The sequence below is a fragment of the Silurus aristotelis genome (genome assembly GCF_946808225.1).
Source record: "Silurus aristotelis genome assembly, chromosome: 16".
NCBI lineage: Eukaryota > Metazoa > Chordata > Actinopteri > Siluriformes > Siluridae > Silurus > Silurus aristotelis.
In genome coordinates, this window is record NC_139589.1 from 5,135,108 (window position 1) to 5,155,339 (window position 20,232).

General features: G+C 40.1%; 1 protein-coding gene across 4 annotated transcripts in view; it reads left to right on the forward strand.

Annotated features, from left to right (window-relative positions):
- The window catches only part of pcxa (pyruvate carboxylase a), a 169,513-nt gene extending 149,619 nt beyond the window's left edge, over window positions 1–19,894 (forward strand). For 2 of the 4 annotated variants that reach the window (XM_083564517.1, XM_083564516.1), the window contains exons 17-21: window positions 8,687–8,931; window positions 9,876–10,055; window positions 15,130–15,378; window positions 15,464–15,604; window positions 16,299–19,894. In XM_083564517.1, the coding sequence (XP_083420643.1) occupies window positions 8,687–8,931; window positions 9,876–10,055; window positions 15,130–15,378; window positions 15,464–15,604; window positions 16,299–16,550 (1,067 nt within the window). In that variant the 3' untranslated portion in view covers window positions 16,551–19,894. The remainder of the gene's footprint in view (window positions 1–8,686; window positions 8,932–9,875; window positions 10,056–15,129; window positions 15,379–15,463; window positions 15,605–16,298) is intronic. The other 2 variants (XR_014537208.1, XR_014537209.1) reach the window with 2 other exon arrangements.
- The last annotated feature ends 338 nt before the right edge of the window (window positions 19,895–20,232 follow it).

Consider the following 20,232-nt stretch of genomic DNA (forward strand, 5'->3'; position numbering starts at 1 on the left):
AAAAAGGTTGAGTCCTTGTGCTTTGCATCAGGTGCAGAAGCTGCTTCAATAAACAGACGCATGAGTGCTGCAGTATTGCTTTAGAGGTCGCAGAAGCGGAAAGTCCGCCTGTCAGTGCTCAGACCATACGCCACACACTGCTACATGCAAACAGTTTGCTGGAGACAACCTGTCCAAGAGCATTTATTACTGGAACCATGTCCTGTGGTCTGATTGGATAAACTTGTTTGGCTCAGATGGTGTCCAGGATGTGTGGTAAGAAGTACCAAGAAATTTTTGTCTTGCCTACAGTCAAGCATGGTGGTGGTAGCATTATGGTCTGGGGCTGCATGAGTGGTACTGGGGAGCTGCAGTTTATTAAGGGAAACATGGATTCTAACATGTACTGTGACATTCTGAAGCAGAACATGATGCCCTCCCTGGGCCAAACGGCAGTCTTTTAAAATAATAACGACACCAGAAACACACTGCCAAAATGACGACAGTCTGCTGAGGAAGCTTAAGGTGAAGCTGATGGAGTGGCCAAGTATGTCTCCAGACCTGAACCCTATTGAGCACCTGTGGGGCATTTACAAACAACAGATGGAGAATCGCAATGTGTGTAACATACAGCAGCTCCGTGATGTCATTATGGAGGAGTGAAAGAGGATCCCAGCAACAACCTGTGCAGCTCCGGTGAATTCCAAGCCCAGGAGGATTAAGGCAGAGCTGCATAACAATTTTGCTCACACAAATTACTGATACTTTGGACACAGTTGTGACATGTTCCCTCAGGGTGTACTCACTTTTGTTGCCAGTCATTTTGACGTTATATACACTGCTATACAAGCTGCACATTGACATGTGTAAATATACTGTATGCGAATAGATATAGAGAAACATACATAAATGTGCAAGATGTCTTTTGTTTAGTTGCGCATCAAACCCTTTCCCGTAGCTATTTATTATGTAAGGTTTTCAGGGTCCTGGTAGCAGATTTCTAATGGTTGCTGATGCCAGACTGGCTGGTTTAAATATTTAAGAAATGACTGTCCTGAGTTTTTGATGCACAACAGGCAGAATGATGCTAAAAAACAATCCACAATTTGTAGTAAAAAAAACAAACAAACAAACAAAAATTGGAGCTCAGTAATGTAATTATGGAAGATACCTGTAATATAATGTTCATCTAAAGGAAGTGTGCAGGACGGAGGTGTGCAGGTAAAGTGGACAAGCCTGTTGTCTGCCTATGTCTCCGGTGAGAGTAGTCAAGGGTCCGGAGGCCATATTGCAAAAAGACAAGATTTTGTGCAACTCCCACAACCTATTTTTTTTCCCTCCTCTCTGTTTCTTCCGTTGCTTATCTGTGCATTTCAGTTTGAGAATTTAGTCGTGATTTAATTGTTTCTGTTTTTCCGCCAAATACACTGTTATTCTGGGAAAGCTTTTTAAAGCTTCAGATGCTCTATTCACAATATTGGACTGTTGCATGAACTTTAAGACTTGCCATTGGAGGAAATGAATCAATGTCCACATTGCGTGATGCGTTATTTTGTGCTTCCACAGTAAACGCTTTGTTGATGGCTTGGCATAACATTTGTGCTCGTTTCGGAAGTGGTTTATGGCACGAAAACACTGACGATAACAAAGCAGCGAGTTCACTTTGAAGAACGAAAAACTACATGTTTAAGATTACAGCATAGCCACACTTAACCGCCAACATGGTTCTGCCACAATCAGAAATGCCACCATTATGACGCGGCTTAAGATCTCTGTGGTGAAGATTTGTTTTCTGATGTTCTTAACAGCAAAGGAATTGTGCAGTTCTGATGAATTCTTCCCCTTTTAGAACCTAGCATTAGATCTGTTCCTTTAATTAAGCCTTTAATTTTCTTCTTCGGAGTAAAAATGCTGATCTTTCACAAGCATTTTTCACTTTTCAAGAGAACAGATCCCAAGAAACCTGAAGCGATCGCCACTGTGGTTCTGTTAATGCTGATTAGCACCCGAGTGCCTCCCTGAAGTCGACACAGATTTTTATTTTAGGACTATGTGGTCATTAAGGCACTGCTGAGTGAGCACTGGATTCAGCATATAGTTACATTGTTGATTAGTCCAATTACTGCAGAATCGCCGGTGTACACCGATCAGGCATAACATTATGACCACCTGCCTAATATTGACTGGTCTGTGACTTTGCAGCCCCATATATTCACGGTATATTCCGACACCTTTCTATCAAAACCAACATTAACTTCACCAATTTGAGCTACAGAAGCTCGTCTGTTGGATCGGACCACACGGGTCAGCCTTCACTCCTCACGTGCTTAAATGAGTCTTGACCCTGACGTCGGTTCACCACTGTTCCTTCCTTGGAGCACGTTTGATAAATACTGACCACTGCAGACTGGAAACAGCCCACAAGAGCTGCAGTCTTGGAGATGCTCTAATTCGGTCGTCTAGACGTCACTATTTAGCCCTTGTCAAAGTCACTCAAATCCTAACGCTTTCCCATTTTTCCTGCTTCTAACACATCAACTTTGAGGACCAAATGTTCATGTGCAGCCTAATATATCCCACCCACTAACAGGTGCCATGATGAAGAGAAAATCAGTTATACCATGTTATAATGTCATATAATGGGCCTGATCAGCGTATGTGATCTGCATCATTTTTAGAATCAATAATTCTTCATTCCGCTCTTCTTTACAAATGCTTTTTATCTGGGCACGAAGTGCAAATAATGCACCTGGGAAGAATTAATCCATAAGGGCACGAATGTAAAAAGACGTCCCAATATTACTTATAGGAATGCTTTAACATTAGTTTCTAACAAACCTTTTCTTAATCATGCTCCCGTTGAATTTTTGACCATCTAACCCCCCACCCACCCCCACCCTGCATGTAAAACGTGGGCCAGTGGAAAAAGGACCAATTGGAGCGAAAACTAAATCAAATAAAGCACTTTTTACAACGGTGGTGAGCAGAAAAGCATCTCAGAATGCATAAAATATAAATCCATGGGGCAGATGAGAACAGAAGAGGCTTCTACTGCACTCGGAGCAGGAATCTGAGGCTACCATAAGCACAAGATGACCAGAACCAGATGTTTAAAGAAAAGGAAAAAAACCTAAAATGAATTGTCTAATTTATGCATGAAACTTAAATATAAAGATTTTTGTTTTTGGTGCACCAACCAGTGCAGCCACTTGACATTTGTGTATAGTTATATAAGTAGTTTTCTGTGCATTTGATGCCTTCTCCTTACTTTTAATTCTTTAGTATTGGGATGAAAGCTGGCATCAATAAAAAAAAAAAATTATAAAATACAATAACATGAAGGAATGATTGAAGACCCCTGTGAACCGCCTGACTGTAATGTTTACCTAATGACTGTGCGGATGGAGCTGTTCAGACATTGACTGAGTGCTGCAGATTGGTGTGTTTCCTATAGTGAGAACCTCAGTGGTGAAACGGTAGAGTAGACAAACACGGTGTCTGCTGATGGTTCTGATGGGAGGAGTCAAGGGACTGGAAGCCATGTTGCAAAAACAGAAATGTGTGCATTCATGCATAGAACAACCCACACAACCGCTCTCGCGCTCTCTCTCGCGCTCTCTCTCGCGCTCTCTCTCGCGCTCTCTCTCGCGCTCTCTCTCGCGCTCTCTCTCGCGCTCTCTCTCTCGCTCTCTCTCTCTCTCTCTCTCTCTCTCTCTCTCTCTCTCTCTCTCTCTGATGTGCATTCATATTGAGAAATTAGTGATGATTTAATTCTTTCTATCTTTTTTTTATGCACAGATCGTCTGACATTCCAGGAAAGCTTTTTAAACCTTCAGATAATCTATTCACTTTGCTGGGCTGTGAAACGAAGGCAAGATTAAAACATTTCAGGCATTGAAATGGTATAGGAAAATAATTAGTGAGGGAGTAGCATGTATTCCTTTTCTACCACAGTAATTTACTAATGATTACAGTTCGGTTATCAGTTGTTATAGCAGTTATAAACAGTCGTCCCCTCACTAGCCGAACCTGTATTCTCTTTTGTCATTGTGCCAAGTAACCTGAGAACGCTATCATTATCACAATAACCACCATCAATCAGTCACTATCATTAGTCACCATTAGCACGGTCAGTCACCATGACTACTATCAGTCATATACTATCACTATCACCACCATCATTCAGATAACCATCATTTTCACCACCTTCATTCAGATAACCGTCACCATCACTACCATCGAACAGATACCATCACCATCACTACCATCGAACAGATACCATTACCACCATCTGTCAGATACCATCACCTTCACCACCATCAGTCAGATCAATTTTAATCCATCATCACAATTACCACCACCATCAATCAATCAGCAATTATCTTCATGACCATCGTTAGCAATCAATCATCATCGCAATCAATCATCATTGTCTTTGTTAAATAAGACATTAAATTAGATTATATGCCTCATCTACCATTCAAGCTCCTGTGAATGAGCCGTTGCTATAGTAACAATAAACCAAATCTCCTGCCAATCCAATTCGAAAATTGCGCCACCATTCGTATCACTGACATCATGTCATAAACACTGTCTGCCCAATTTATGATTGGTAAAAAGTGGGAAATGATTGAACCCGTCATGCCGACTTCGGTGTCTCTGAAACTTGCACCACGTGGACTTCCGTGGTGCTGGAAAGAACGTGTCGAAGTGAGCATGGAAAATCGATCGAATTAAAGGAGTTCAGCAGAGTGTCTGCGTGTTTGCTGTCATTTGCGAGTGTATGGGGGAGCGCTGGGTGTGTGTGATTGTTTGAGACTCGGGGTGTGTGTTGGAGTGCGATTGTGCTGATCACAGTGCTGGGTAATTAGGAAGGGTGAGTGGGTTAAATGTGCATGTAAACTGTTGCGAGTGAAGCGTCTCGATGATTGATTAATTGGCTGCTGCTGGTAAGTGATGGCATGGTGAGAGGCAGGAAGCAATCTATGCCCCTGTCATCCATTTTTTCCCCCTGCCCGCGCTCCCCCACCTCGTGCCTCCACACACTCGCTCTACTGATTAAACACTCCAGTAGGTTTTGGTGCTGTGTGTTTGATTAGCAGTCACAGCCAGTAAAGTAGACAACTTCTTTTGATTATTAATAATTAAATATTAATCACGTGCAGCTATTTGCTTTGTAGATTTCGCAGGCGCTAGCTCAAAGTCTTTCCTCAGTCTTTCTCGAGACTCTGTTCTCCAGCTTCAGGGTGCCTGGCATGTCCTCCGAGATCTCGCTGGGGTAGTGTTTTGAATGTTTAGGAGTGGAATTAGCTTTCCGCGCTGGTCTGAAGTTTCCACTCCTTCCGTAGTGATCTGATTTGCAAGATAAATAATTTAGAGTAATATTTCTTTGTATTCTGACCTTTACTTACTGTAAAGCATGTAATGAATTATGTTATAATAAATGTCATTTTTAATTCGTTTTGATCCAAATCATAATGAGATTCAATTCAATATGTTGCAGTGGAAATAAGATGCTGCACAATTGGATACGGTGCCGATAGTTCGCTTTTTATTTCTTTGGTTCATACATTTACACACAGGCCTCTGGAGTGCAAAAAAAAATAAAAAATGTACATAAAACCAGATGTTCTGTTCTGTCTTCAGGAAGATGCAGCTCTACCTCTACCATGTTAATCTCTAGTCCATTTGACTCTCAGGACACGTACTGTTGTGATAAATGCGCTTGAGAAACTTTTTAGCGAGTAGAAATCAATCAACGTATAAAATATTGGCCACAATTATTGGGCACTTCCTATATAGTAAAAGTATAGCGCATCTACTAATAATATAGAAATGGAGCTTCTTTTTTTTTTTACCAATGCAAAATGGCAACTTGTATACATTTGTTTTTAAATGAACGCATCTCATTGTTAACTTTTATGCTGATGCACCATTGAAAATTGGTAAATCATACCCTCCCTAGTCTAGGAAATATGTACAATCACTGTGTCACAGCCAATCAGAATCAAGCATTCACTCAATCACCTCGCTAAGCTGAATGGATGATTTCTGCATGTCTTTTAATTTATGGTATTATATGGTATGGTAGTGCATTAGAATCAGCTAACACACACCTATCCTTCTGATTATCCCTTCCATAATACACACTTACAGTAAATTGTACTGTAGTCTAGCACAGGATCTAGATTAGAAATTTGTGTACTGAGATTGTCTGACAGATCCTTATTTCTTCCAGAGTTTAAGTGCGTTTCATGTTTTTGCCATGTCCCTGTGGTTTCCCCTGCGTTCTAATTGTTTTCCCCCATCTCACAAAAAAAAAAGCCCAGTTAGGTAAAATTGCTGAAGATCTGAGTGAATGTGCAGCGTGATGCGTTCACGCCTCGAGTCCAGGTGGATGGGTGTATTCCCGCCTCACATCGAGCATTCCCAGGATAATCTCTGAATCCACCATGAAGGCGATTATGGAAGATGAATGAATGGGATTATGTGTTATGTAATCGAATATCATTAAGTTCGAAGCTGGAGAATTTGGGTTACTCGTATACTCAGTAGAACTGCACATGTACACGATACAGGCCACTATGAAAGTGTTCTTCGGAATCCAGCAATAATTTTTAATAATCCAGTAATTAATCTCCCCTTATATATTTCTTTGGCTAAATATGATGCTACTTTTGGGAAGAGAATGAGAATAACATACATTTGGAGAGAGAATGAGAACATTTGGAGAAAGAAATATAATAACATTAATTTGTAGAGAAAGAGAGAATGAGTAACATTTGAAAAGAGAGAAATGAGAAAATATGGAGAAGTGAATTTTGGAGAGAGAAGGAAAATAACGTGGAGAAAAAATTTAAGTGAATTTTGGAGAGAGAAGGAGAATTACATTTCGGCACATTAAAACCTTCAAACAAGTGCACAGATTGGAGATGCTTCTGTTGTTCGATAAATGTTTGATTTAAGCAATTTTCTGTATCACATCCTATTGTTTGATTAACTTTAAAATGTAATGAGGTGAAGGGGAAAGAAAATCTTTCCAACGTATCGGCCAAAAAATCACCATCATACTGAATATCAGCCATCGGCTGCCTCGATTTCTGAATATCGTATCGGCATCGGTCAGAGAATAAAACATCGGTTGACCTCTAGTTACATGTCATTCTGGATTCTCTGTCGGGGATCTTCAACGATTTTCAGGTCAAGGACCCCTTAGGCGACGGGGTACATGAGGCAGGGGGGACCCCCTGATACAAAATGTCAAACATAGCCACTGATATGAATAAAAAACATCATATTACACTAGTTATATCATGTAAAGATGATTAGAACTAGGTTGTTGTTGTACATGCGTCATTGTCTGTATTCAAATGTTTTCAAATCTTTCAAAAAAGATTTCTGCATCATAACAAACACTTTTTGCAATCAGGTGGACTATTATACATTTACATGAACATCAGCTTCAAGTTTAATAGAATTTAAATTTAATTATAATATTTTAATGAATTATTTTAGCTTTGATGTTTTTACCGCTTATTATTATTTTTATTATTATTATATTTTTTAAATTATGTGATTCAGCATTAATTAGCGGACCCCCTGCAGTACTGCCGCGGACTCCCTAGGGGTCGCGGATCTCTAGTTGAAGACCTATGCGCTATGTGCTTTGTATTGTTGCATCTTCAGCAGTTTGTATAATTTTAGATCTATTTTAACATTTTTCTATTTCAAGGGGAGGTATCTATATGCGTCTTGCATGGGAAAAAGAATGTCGTAGGCCTTTAACACTTGTTTATGCTACTGTGGTAATTCTGCTTTAAGTATATGCTTTTAATAAGATTTAACTGCACTAGTCACTTCATACCCTTGAGGTAAACTGCAGGCCAAAAAAAATTGCATTGTTTGAAACACTTTTGGTCTGCAGGATGGATCTTAGGACTCATTCTGGGCTTGTTTGAGAAAGGGGTTCATAGTTGCAGCTTTGCTTTTATGTACCGGTAAAATATATTTTTTTTGGGTGTGGAATGATTGCACTGTTCTACACATCACTTTATTGCAGCATGTTGCTCACAATGCTTACCAAATGATAAGGTTATTATAGTACTCAAGGTTTATAAAAAAAAAAAAAATCCTCTGCTAACCATATCAACACCTTCTATTCGTTGATGAGACTTGGAACGATAAAAAATCGACCAAATGCATTACACGGGAAGTGATAGCTCAGTGGTTAAGGCTATGGATTACTGTTTGGAAGGTTAGAGCTTCAAGCCCATTCCCAAGCTACCACTCTTGACCCTGTGTCCTGACCCCAACTTTCTAACATCACTTGGATATGCGGAGAACGAATTTCATTGTGTTGTAAGGTACATGTGACAAGTAAAAATCCCCTTTACCTTTATGTAGCTGAGCGTGGATAGAGTCTAAAAATGATGTGGTTTTAGTTTGAGAAAGCCCAAGAGAACGAAGCAGGGATCAGTTCCAAACTCTTGGTACATTTAGTGACTTGTTAAAGCAGTTCTCGAGCTCTGGAGCAGTGTAGAGAAGCACGTGCACGTTAATGGTATGGATTTTGTAACCTTTGCTTATCACGGAGGTGCACCTCAAGGGTGTATCATGTATCTTTCACCTCACAGTCCAGAGGGTGGAGGAAGAAAAGGTTGAAAACGACCTAAATGTATGTGCCTTTCTCATGCACTCTGTCCCTCAGGCATATCTCTGGATAAGGTCTTTGACTACAGTGAGTACTGGGAAGTGGCCCGTGGTCTGTACGCTCCGTTTGACTGCACAGCCACCATGAAATCAGGGAACGCCGACGTCTACGAGAACGAGATCCCAGGAGGCCAGTATACCAACCTGCACTTTCAGGCTCACAGCATGGGCCTGGGCAATAAGTTTAAGGAGGTGAAGAAAGCCTATGTGGAGGCCAACAAACTGCTGGGAGACCTCATCAAGGTAAGTGGTTCACATCTGAGCAAGGCTTCAGTGTTTAAATGCGAAGTACAGTTACAGTGCAGGAGCTTTTCAATCGGGCGAGCAAGCCGCTCCGGTTGATTGCCACACCGACAATCAGGTTTCTTTTGAGACCTGGGGGCAGAAGTAGTGTTTCGTCACAAGCAGCCGTTTGATTTCTATGAGAACTTTAAACGCGCAGATACGCTGTAATTAAATAACACAACTTTCCTGCAGCACCCTCTCTATAGTTAAATACGACTTAATTATCGCCTACCGCGCTGACAGACACCTCGCTCAGGCTCGCCGCAGTTCATGCCGTACATTCGCGAGATCACAAGAGTCCTGGACCCAAGAGCTCCACTCTGCCTTCAAGTTTTAATTGCACGCTGACTTCACTGTCACTTGCTTCTTGCAATCCTTTCAGTTGTAATAAAAATAGAAAACTGCATAAACATCACACAGGAGGGGTGTGATCCTGTCACCACTTTGCTTTCAGAACAGAGCAAATGGGGAAGCTTAAAGGAAATTAAAGCTGCTCTGCACATTTTTATCTACGTCCCCGTTATTTGCTTTTTTTTTCCCCCGCTCCGAACTCAGTGGCATCTCTGAATGTTTGGTCTCACCTTGCTGCTTTTTGATCTTTTTTGGTTTAATTAAAGGGTGTTGTTTTGTTCTGTTCTCCAGCCCAAGCGGAACAGGCAAACAAGTAGCATAGCGTTTGTGCGCCTCACTGACACCGGTTTTCATTAACGCCTCTCCATTGTCTCTGTCACTCCATTTCATTTTCCTTCGCCTTCTTGCTATAAATGTAATCTACTCTGAGTCATATCCGTTCAGCCTCGTCAACAAAGCTAAGGAGACTCGGAGAATGAAACGCATCGTACTGGTTGAGGCGTTGAAAAGATTGAGGCGTAAAATAACTCCTCGTGTGCTTCTCACCCCAGGTGACCCCCTCTTCGAAGATCGTGGGTGACTTAGCACAGTTCATGGTGCAGAACTCCCTGACGCGGGCCGAGGTAGAAGAGCGGGCCGACGAGCTCTCCTTCCCTCTCTCGGTGGTGGAGTTTTTGCAGGGACACATCGGCATTCCCCATGGAGGCTTCCCTGAGCCATTCAGGTCCAAGGTAAGACCTTGTCAGAGACTTGTAGAAGCTCTATTTTAAAACCAAAGGGTATCAAAAAAGTTTCGGGATTAGTTTCCAAGAAAGAACTTTTTTAAATCTACGTTTACACAACATCACCTTCAAAATAGTCCGGCAATACATCGCTCCCAATGTTCCAGACACTTCTGTGTCCTGGAACTCTTCTTTTCTAAAGCCTGTCAAGCACCTTATGTGATTTACACTGGATCTCCACAATGGTGTCAAATCGGCGACCTTTGAGTTGGATATTCATCTTCGGGAAGAAGGGAAAGTCCGCACGAAGAGAAGGTTAGGAGAGCTTGGTGATGGGGTGCGTTGTCGTTGTGGAGCATCCTATCCATAATGAAATCGCAGACGTGGTTAAGCACTTGCTCACCAGTTGCACAGCTCCCAATGTAGACAGGGCGATGTCTTTCGGCACACCGTCGGTGCTCCCTGTGACTGTGCATGCAGCCTCGTGCACCAGGTCAGGTTTTACCTTACAGAATATTATTGAAATATTACGAAATATTTTATTGCCCAGCCCTAGCAGAGTGAACAGAGAAGGACCTGAGTGTGCTGGACAAAACTAAAGAACTAAATCGCTGCTGCATCTCACTTTAGAGGCGTATCAGGTGCTTAATCTCGCTGATGGGACTCGTTAAAATGAAGAAAAAGGACAGAATTAAACGAAAGACACTAATTTGGTAAAATCGCATTCAAGTCAGATTAATATGAGATGGTCCAGGGTGTTGCTTCAGCAAAACTATAAAGAAAGGCATGCAGTTATTAGCTGCTCCCTGTGTGTATTAAGTGCCAGATAGGTTTCCTCAGCGCAGTGTGTTTTAATGTGTTCGGTTAGGTGCTTTAATCTGATCTTGGCTCTGGGTTTAAAGTGGTTTAGGCAGATGGCTGGCGCTTTCTAAAAGTATCAGATTATCTGCTTGTTAACGTTGTGTGTGTGTCCGTCTGTCTGTGTGTGTTACACTGCAATATTATTGATTTTATTAGCAGTTAGTCATTAATTATTCACCCAATTATTCTTTCCTTTATATATTTTTGCTTATTAGGGATGAAATGTAATGCCACTCTCTGATTTTTTTACTGATCAGTAAATCTAAAAAAATACACAGCTGCTGAAAAACAATAATTTTTATGTCCAAAATACAACAGATAGCAATTCGAAAAACAAAATTTGGAGTAACAAAACTCCTAAACTTCTACAGTTCCCCAGCCTTAGCTACATCACCCGATTTCATGCCCTCACAAGCACATGATTTATTGAAAAGCTTTCTATTTATTGCCACGGACTACCTTTCGTAACTGTGATGTGATTCCAAATCAAATACATATTGTTTACATTTGACATCTCTATTCACCTAATTTTGCTTACACACTAAATCCCGCAAATATCTTTTTGATCTTTTGAAAAATTAGCTGCATGGACGCTCAGAATGTCCTCTGACACGGAACACAGCTGAACCTGGGGACCTTTTTAAAGCCCACATGACTTTCCAGAAATATTTTCATTTAATAATACTGGAGTTTTCTTATTAATGCCAATGATTTTGCTCAATACATTCTCAAGGTCTCAGCAGAAAGGTTGTTTTTTTTCTTATTTGCCCCAAAGATTTTTTTTCTTCTGTGCAGCCATGTGTGTAAACAATAAATAAATAAAGCATTTTACTTTGGTTACATGGTAGAAATATAGAAATTACGATAAAATAAATTTAGAAATTCAGTTCAATTTCGTCTGTGTTTGGGTCGACTGGAGCAAACCATTTAGGACCAAAAAAAAATCTATATATTTGTGTCGGTTTATTGTATTTGTTGTGTTGATCTTTTTTAAAGGGTGATTGAATGAATGTTGTAAATGATCGCGTTCGTGTTGTTGAGCGTTTTGTGAGCTTTCTGCACGAGAGCTTGGCCTCGTGGCAGCTCCATTCTCAACCAGATACCATGTGAAACTTTCTGTTGAGTCTCTTAAAAATAATAAATTACAAATAATCTGTGTCTCATCTTCAGACACTATATGGACAAAAGTTTGTGGACACCCAACCATAAGATATGGTGTTCTGAACATCTTATTCCACATTTAGTCCCCATTTGCTGCTATAATAACCTCCACTCTTCTGGGAAGATGTTTTTTTTTTGGTGTGTGCTTGTGGACATTTCCGCTCATTCAGCCACAATGGTGTTCAATAGGGTTGATGTCAGAGCTCTAAGGCAGGAGAGCTTCCACTCCAAACCATGTAAAGCATTTCTTCATGGAGTTGGTTTTGTACACAGGGACATGATCAGGTTTTTCTAGTTCAAGTGAAGGGAAAAATGTACCGTAATTTCCGGACTATAAAGCGCACCCTATAATAGCCGACCGAGAAAGCCATTGTTCACTGTCTTCCTCCTTCCTTTCACAACTGTTTCTCTCGAGAGTTTATCTTTTGCCATCGTCGTGCGTTAAAAAAAAAAAGTTTTTTCTCCCGAAGCCATGTAGCTCTTTTTTTTTTTTTTTTTTTTTTTTTTTTTTCGTTTCCGTTCGGAAATTTCATTGGTCTAATGTTATGTCGCTCAGTTTTTTGGCTTGAAGTTTGTGAAACCGGGAAAAACCCAGGAAAAATTCATAAATTAGCTGCTTCGTTGTTTAAGCCGTGGGGTTCAAAAAGTAGGAAAAAAGTAGCGGCTTATAGTCCGAAAAATAAGGTAATGTGATTCAATTGTGTCTTGAATTTTGAGGTAAAAATTTGGGGAAGAAGCGCATACAGCTGGAGATGTCATGTGTCCCAACACTTTTGTCCATATTTGTCAGTATAGTATATTTGGGTTTAAGATGTTTTACTCATAACTTCAAATCTGATTGTCAATGCACCTAGTGATGACATTTGAACTCTTGACTTGGTTTATTTCTGTTTTTGTAATAAATCTATAAAAAAATACCAGAAGTGGTGTTAAGATTATCATCAGCCGCGACAGTAATGAAGCACGGTATGTGGTTTTATAATGAGCGGTGCAATGTTTCAGTGTTTACAACTCACCAAGGAATTAATTACACTACTTCAGCAGCGCTTTTTGATGCATTATTCGCGTTTATAAAAATGCTTCCAGGGCATTGTAACCAAATTACTCTAAATCATAAGGACATCCATAAAGCTTTATGAGTACAGACAGAACAGAAAGTGGTAGCCAAGTTTATTTCTGCTCTGTTGAGGCACTTTATCTAGTTAGGGAAATAGATTGTTGTTCTGAGTGGGCCTGTCTGACTCACACTCACATCAATGTGCCAAAAAACAACTTTTTTTTTCTTTCTTTCTGTTCCCTTCTTAGACGACTTTATCACTCTATCTTAGTCAATTCATCTTTGTCTGTTTTTCTCCCCTCGGTTTCAATAAAATCGTTCTGTTTATAGCCATCACTTGCCTCTTTTGCTAGTCATTACGAAGTGTCGAGAAAAAGCTCGTCCTCCCCGTTTGCCATCCATGCCCCAATTACAAGCCACCTCTTTTGTGCAAGATCGATTGTTTCCCAGACAAACGTGCGTCCCTTTTACAGTTTGCCTAATTTATAGTATGCGCTGGTTTTAAAATAAATAGGGCAGCCGCTTAGCATGCTTTATGGATGACAAATATGTGCTTCCTGTATTGCCCTACATTCTTAGCCTATAAATGAAATATTGTGCAATTAAAATCAGAGAATTGTGATTTGTATAGCTTTCTTTTTTTTTATTATTTAAACCATAGACATTGTCTCAAAGCAGCTTTACACAGATAAAGCGGTTATAAGGTTGTATAAAAGAATGTGCGAGTTTAGTGGCTTCCTTTTTTTTTTTTTTGCTCATAATTGTTTATCCATAATGAGTGAGTCAGTGGTGAAAGTCTCCTTTGAGAGGAACCAGACTGAAAAGGGGACCCGTCCTCATCTGGGTGTCAACGAATGTCCATTCAATACAATTCCATTGTTAAGGTTTGCGGTAATTGGTGCTTAAAGTTGTATCTAAATGCCGAACTGTGCATGCAACATGTGGTCCTGAGCCACTGTGGTAGACCGAGATTAATTACAATCCAAATCCACCCTCATTTTTTTTTTTGAGTTACTGATTTTAGATTTTATTTTAGTGTTCACCTGTAGATCTATACGGACCACTATATGGATAAAAGTATTGGGACGCCTCACCTTTCGAAACATGTGGTTTTTCCCCAAACTGTTACCGCAAAATTCGAGGCACAGAGGTGTACAGGATGTATTTGAATGATGTAGAATGAAATTTGCCCTTCACTTTAGCTAGGAGACGAAGGCAAAGTTTTTTTTTTTTTTTTTTTTTTTTTTTTTTTTGCGCTAAGCGAACTCCATAAATATATACTTTGTAAGAATTGGAGTGAAAAATCTTAAATGGCCTTCTATAAAGCTCTGTCTTCCAATATTGTATTCCTTGGTGATGAACTAAAACTGAAACATCTTTTCTGAAGAATGGAGGCTATTATAACAGCAAATAGGGACTAAATGTGGAATAGGATGTTCAAAAAGCACGCACAACTGTTATGGTTGGGTGTCCACAAACTTTTGTCCATATATGATATATGAGGACGTGGTTTATTTTAGCCCTCAGCATGTTTTCAGGGCATTTTTCCTCCAGCAGGAGTAAGGTCGAAGCAAAATCCACATCAAATATTGAAGTGTTATTTATGCTTGTAACCCGACACTGCTCAAATGGATGTCCTTAAGGTGTGCTAAACAGCTGATTTATCTGGCCTCACAGATGGAGAGGAAAAGAAGAATTTATTGGGTATGCTGTATCGACTATCTGTCTGCCTGTCTGTCTTTTTATATATAAATATATATATGTGTGTGTGTGTGTTTGTGTGTGTGTGTGTGTGTGTGTGTTTATAAAATATTTGTGTGCCAGGCTCTGGGGGATTATAGGTACTCATCTCCAGACATATATGTACATATGGGCCCTCTATGCATGAGTGCTTGGAGTGGAAAACTTACAGTCTCTCAAAAGGAAGCTTTAAACTCTATTACATTTGAGTTGCCAATGTTGGCGTTAATCCTGTAATCATGTAACGCATGGTGTCTGGTGCAGGTGTTGAAAACATTGCCTCGTGTGGAGGGCCGTCCAGGTGCTTCCCTCCCTCCGATGGACTTCAAGAGTTTGGAGAAGCAGCTGCGCGAGACCCATGGCGATGACATCACTCCAGAGGACGTGATGTCGGCCGCCATGTACCCCAAAGTTTTCCAGGAGTTCAAGGAGTTCACCACCACCTTCGGACCCGTCGACTGCCTCAACACCCGCCTCTTCTTGGACGGGCCAAAGATCGCAGAGGAGTTTGAGGTGCTGCTCGGTTTCATATCCACCATGCAACATTGGTTATGTCTTTTCCACCACATGCTAAGATCTGTTTTAATATTTCATCCAGGTGGAGCTGGAGAGAGGGAAGACCCTCCATATTAAAGCTCTGGCACTGGGGGATCTGAATAAGGCCGGTCAGAGAGAGGTCTTCTTCGAGCTCAATGGTCAGCTGAGATCGGTGCTGGTCAAAGACACCGTGGCCTTGAAGGTATAAATAGCTTCATTAATCGACTAATATTTGACCACAGACTCGAATTCATGTTTAGTGCGTTGCTATTCTGTAGTCATGTCTAAAAGTAGTTAATACCTTATAGACCATGAATCCCACAATGTAATAGGTTTGCGTACCCTAGCTCTGACTCTATTTCCCTATAGAGCGACAATGAAGGGGAAAAGCCCAGATTTCATTTAAAAATCCATTACATAATTTAAAATTATATCAATTATTTAGTTACATAGTAATTAATCAGTATTATAAATTACTTCAAATTACTTAAATTGGCAGCTTAGTGGTTAAGACATTGGACTTTGGATCTGAAGGTTGTGTGTTCTAATCCCAGCCAAGTCAAACTGCTATTCCTGGGCTTCTTAAATGAAATAAATGTAAGTCGCTCTGGATAACGGCGTCATTGAACCTGACTTTACTAACACCCTTGAGTCTGTGTGAATGAGCATAAATCTCCACACGCACACTCCAAAATCTAGTGGAACATCTTCCCAGAAGAGTAGAGGGAATTATAAGAGCAAATTGGGACTAAATGTGGAATGCGAAGTGCAAAAAAGCACATACCGTACTTATGACCAGAAGGGTGCAAACTTTTAAAAATATAGTGTACGTCTCCTTGCATTTATACCCTTTCTCCTTCTAAAATGAAACTCCCTTGCTTTGTGTAATCCTGCAGGAGATGCACTTCCACCCCAAGGCTCTGAAGGACGTCCGGGGCCAGGTTGGAGCTCCCATGCCAGGCAAAGTGGTCGAGGTCAAGGTCAAGGAGGGCCAGAAGGTGGAGAAAGGCCAGCCTCTGTGCGTCCTCAGCGCCATGAAGATGGAGACGGTGGTGAACTCGCCGCTTTCCGGCACTGTCGCAAAAGTTTACGTCAAAGTCGACAGCAACCTGGAGGGTGACGACCTCATTCTGGAGATCAGCGAGTAAAGTCACCAAAACATATCCAGGGCACAGCTTGGAAATTGCTATCAGCTCCTGTATGGGGTTTTACACAAACACAGCCACATATACATATATACACACACATATACATATATACATACACACACACAAAACAAAAGCACACACACATTTCTAAAGCAGATGTATGCACAGATTTTGGAACTGACAGAGGTTCATTACTTAGTCTTAAACGATCCTCCACATAGTTATTACCGAATGTAACTGGAAACGAGTGTTTGTGCTCTGGGTGCGGAAGAATTCTTGTTTTTGTGTCATCTGAATCTATTTTACATAATCACCTGTCATGTTTAATCACGAGAGCTAATGATCCATGAGCTGGAAACTAGTGTTACATTAACATTGAGTGTCTGTGTTAATGTGGATGTCATTAGATCTTAGAAACGTGTAGAAATTGGATTGTGGCAGTAAGGAGATGTTTAATTATGGAGGGGAAAAAAGTATCGAGCAATAAATGAAAAGAGTACAATTATGAAATTACGCCTCTCACAGAAACAATTCGGAAAAACTATTAAACGAGTATCGGATTTCTTGTAGCATAACCTTTTGGATGTTGCCTTTTAATCATGCGGAAACCAAAAGAAAAAAAAAAGAATGTGACATGACCATGTAACTTCTGCACCTTTTTTTTTTTTCCTTTTTTTTTTGCATTCTGCCTTTGAGAGATACTGTTGAGACTTGTTATTGTTTGTGTAACGCCATTTCGGACATTGACTAAATATCCATTTCAAAAGTGAAATAATAGTGTCATGCCGAATGTGATGTATCGCCTTGTTAGCACCAAAAGCCTGAGAGCTCTGCTGTGGTTTACCCACAATGCATTAGTCAGAGTTAAAGACTTGACTGGCTAGCCTCTGATGCATTCTTGGCTGAGTTTCAGTTATTCACAATGAACACTGACGATGAGATGAAGTCCAGTGATACCCTAGAGCCCTCGGCGCTCATGAAGAATGCAGAGTTAGCAAGAACCTCGTTCCTAGACGCTGATCTCAAATTATTGTTCCAATTTGCCCCTGAATGTGAATATCACACCAGTCCTGTTACATTCCTCCTGGGACCAGGAGCACCATGTTTTGGCCTGCAGATCTGCTATCGCTGGCATTTTATTATTATTTTTTTTTTCTTCTTCTCCTCTGTTGCTACAGCAATACAGTACTACAGCACTGCCACTGGAGGTTTCTCATTTGAAGTGTTATCTTTTGTAGCTGGAAATCGAATGTGAGGTTCGTAAAAGAGCCTTCCATGGAGAGCACTCAACAACCGAGCGTTCGTACACTTGAATAGTGCCGAATCGGTAATCCATTAGGCAACACCTGGAGTGCCTCAGCTTGGGCTGTGGAGTACCTTTAAATTAGGGGCCGACGTTTGATCGGTATTGCTGTCTTTTAACCTCCTAACATTAACATCTCCACGCTGTTCAAGAGGTCTGCAGAAGCCATAGTGTAACCATGCTAATTTTAGTCGGAATCACTTGCTACAACTGGAAATTGATGTTGTCGAAGGAAAGGGCTTTATCCTGTCGTACGCTAGTTTAAAAAAAAACAATAATAATAATAAAATAAAAAAGTCAAGAAATGTTCACCTGTATGGTCCCACTAGAGCATCTGCAAAGCCTGTGTAGCGCTTACAAAGAAGAATTTAACACCGTTTCCCCTGTGCTGAGAAATCCACAGTCTAAAATCTAAATGCATTTCTATCGCACAATTTCACGAGTACAAAAAGAACAACCATTACACCAGCAATAAAGGTGCATTTATAAGACTTGGGTCAGGGAAGTCATAGCAAAGCTGTTTGCATGTGGATTTGTATACAGTTGGACAACACAGCAGGAAGATCATCATTTGTGGTATCTGTAAGCAGTCTCTTGAAAATAAGAATGGAAACTATTCTAGAAATGCGTTATAGAAGCAAAACCATTAAAAAACTAAGTCCACTTGTTTTACTAAACTTATTACAGCAGTAGGAAATTGTATACAGTTATTTTGGCGAAATGGTGGCATAGCAGGTTCCAGGGTCACAGTTCCACATTTTCTCTACATGCTCTCTACATGGGTTTACTCTGGGTTCACTGGTTTCCTCCTAACATCATCTCCAAATCTCTCAAAATCATGACATTAGTTGGTTTGGCTGCACTAAATTGTCTTCAGGTGTGCATTTATGTGAGTTCCTGGTATTCCATAACAAAGTGTATTTTCATGGATAGACCCTAGATTCACCGTGGACCCCATACTTACTTGAATTACACATACTGTTAATAATTCTTTAAAAAATTATTAACTGCCCCAAAAGCTACCCTTAGACTCCCATGGGTGTAGAGTTTTTTCCAAACTCTGTGGAAAAACATTTTGCGTTTGTTACTGTGTTGAGTAAACATTAACTTTAGAACAAAACCTGTACACCTGCTCTCATTCATGCAACTCTCCAGTCGCCGTCTCTCGGCTCTTCATCTGTCCAATTCCAGGCATAACCTCAAGATTCCTGTTCTTTGCTGACAGGCATGAAAATAAAAAAATGAAATGAAAATTGTGTATTTTGAGATGCTTTTCTGCTCATCGTGTTTAAGTGCAGTTATTTGAGTTACCGTGGACTTCCTGTCCGGCCAGTCATAGAAGCGCTTTGCATTTGATGCACTGCTGTCACATGATCGGCTGATTGGTTAATGGTTGCATGAATGGAGGAAGTTTAAGGTCAGGTATGTGGTAGATGAAGATTGGGGTGAACATTTTATATCTAACAATTTCAGCAGTAAAACTGACATACTAACAATAATGTTATACATAAATATACACACCTGAATGTGTTCAATGATATTCCTGAGGTGAAATGCTGAGGTGAAATGATATTCCTGAGGTGAAAAAATGCTACTTTATACATTAGAGAAAATCTTGACTGCTCTAACAGATGTTTTTATGAATAGGGTTTATGCGGCCAAAAGAACTATCATGTTTTAGGCAATCTATAAAGAGTTACTGAACAAATAATGTTTACTTACTGGTAAATGAGGGTTTTTATTGTAACATATAAAAACATGTTACTAAATTCTTGCACTTGTTTCAAATAGAAATTCAGCTTGCTAAATTATAGATATGTCAGCAATTATAATCAGGATCACGCTCTAGGGGAGTGGAACTAATCGTACAGGCTTGTTGGGAATGATCGATTTAATAGTGTTTGTTGTCTTGATGTGCATCTCTTTCCCTTCCATTTGTTATGTTAATGAATTGTAAGAGTTTATGCAAATTCTAGTTCACCACAACCTTTTGATCTATGTAGAAAGCAAAAAAAAAATCATAAATAAAAATTATAACAGACTAATGGCTTGTTTCTTATTTGATATATACATAGTGTAATAAGTTTGAATTCTGAAGCTGCATCCTTGATATTATGCACGAAAAGTATTCTAGCGCAACACTGTTATTGGAACACCTGATTTTTCCAGCCATATGTGGTTCTTCCCCAAACTGCTACCACAAAATTAGATATGAACAATTTTATACAATATCTTTTGATGTGATCACATGACATTTTTCCTTCACTTAGCACTAACATGGCAAAGCCAGCTCCATGAACATATGGTTTATGAGATGGAGTGGAAGACCTTAAGTGTCCTACTATAAAGCCCTGACCACAACCCTACTGAAAACTCTTG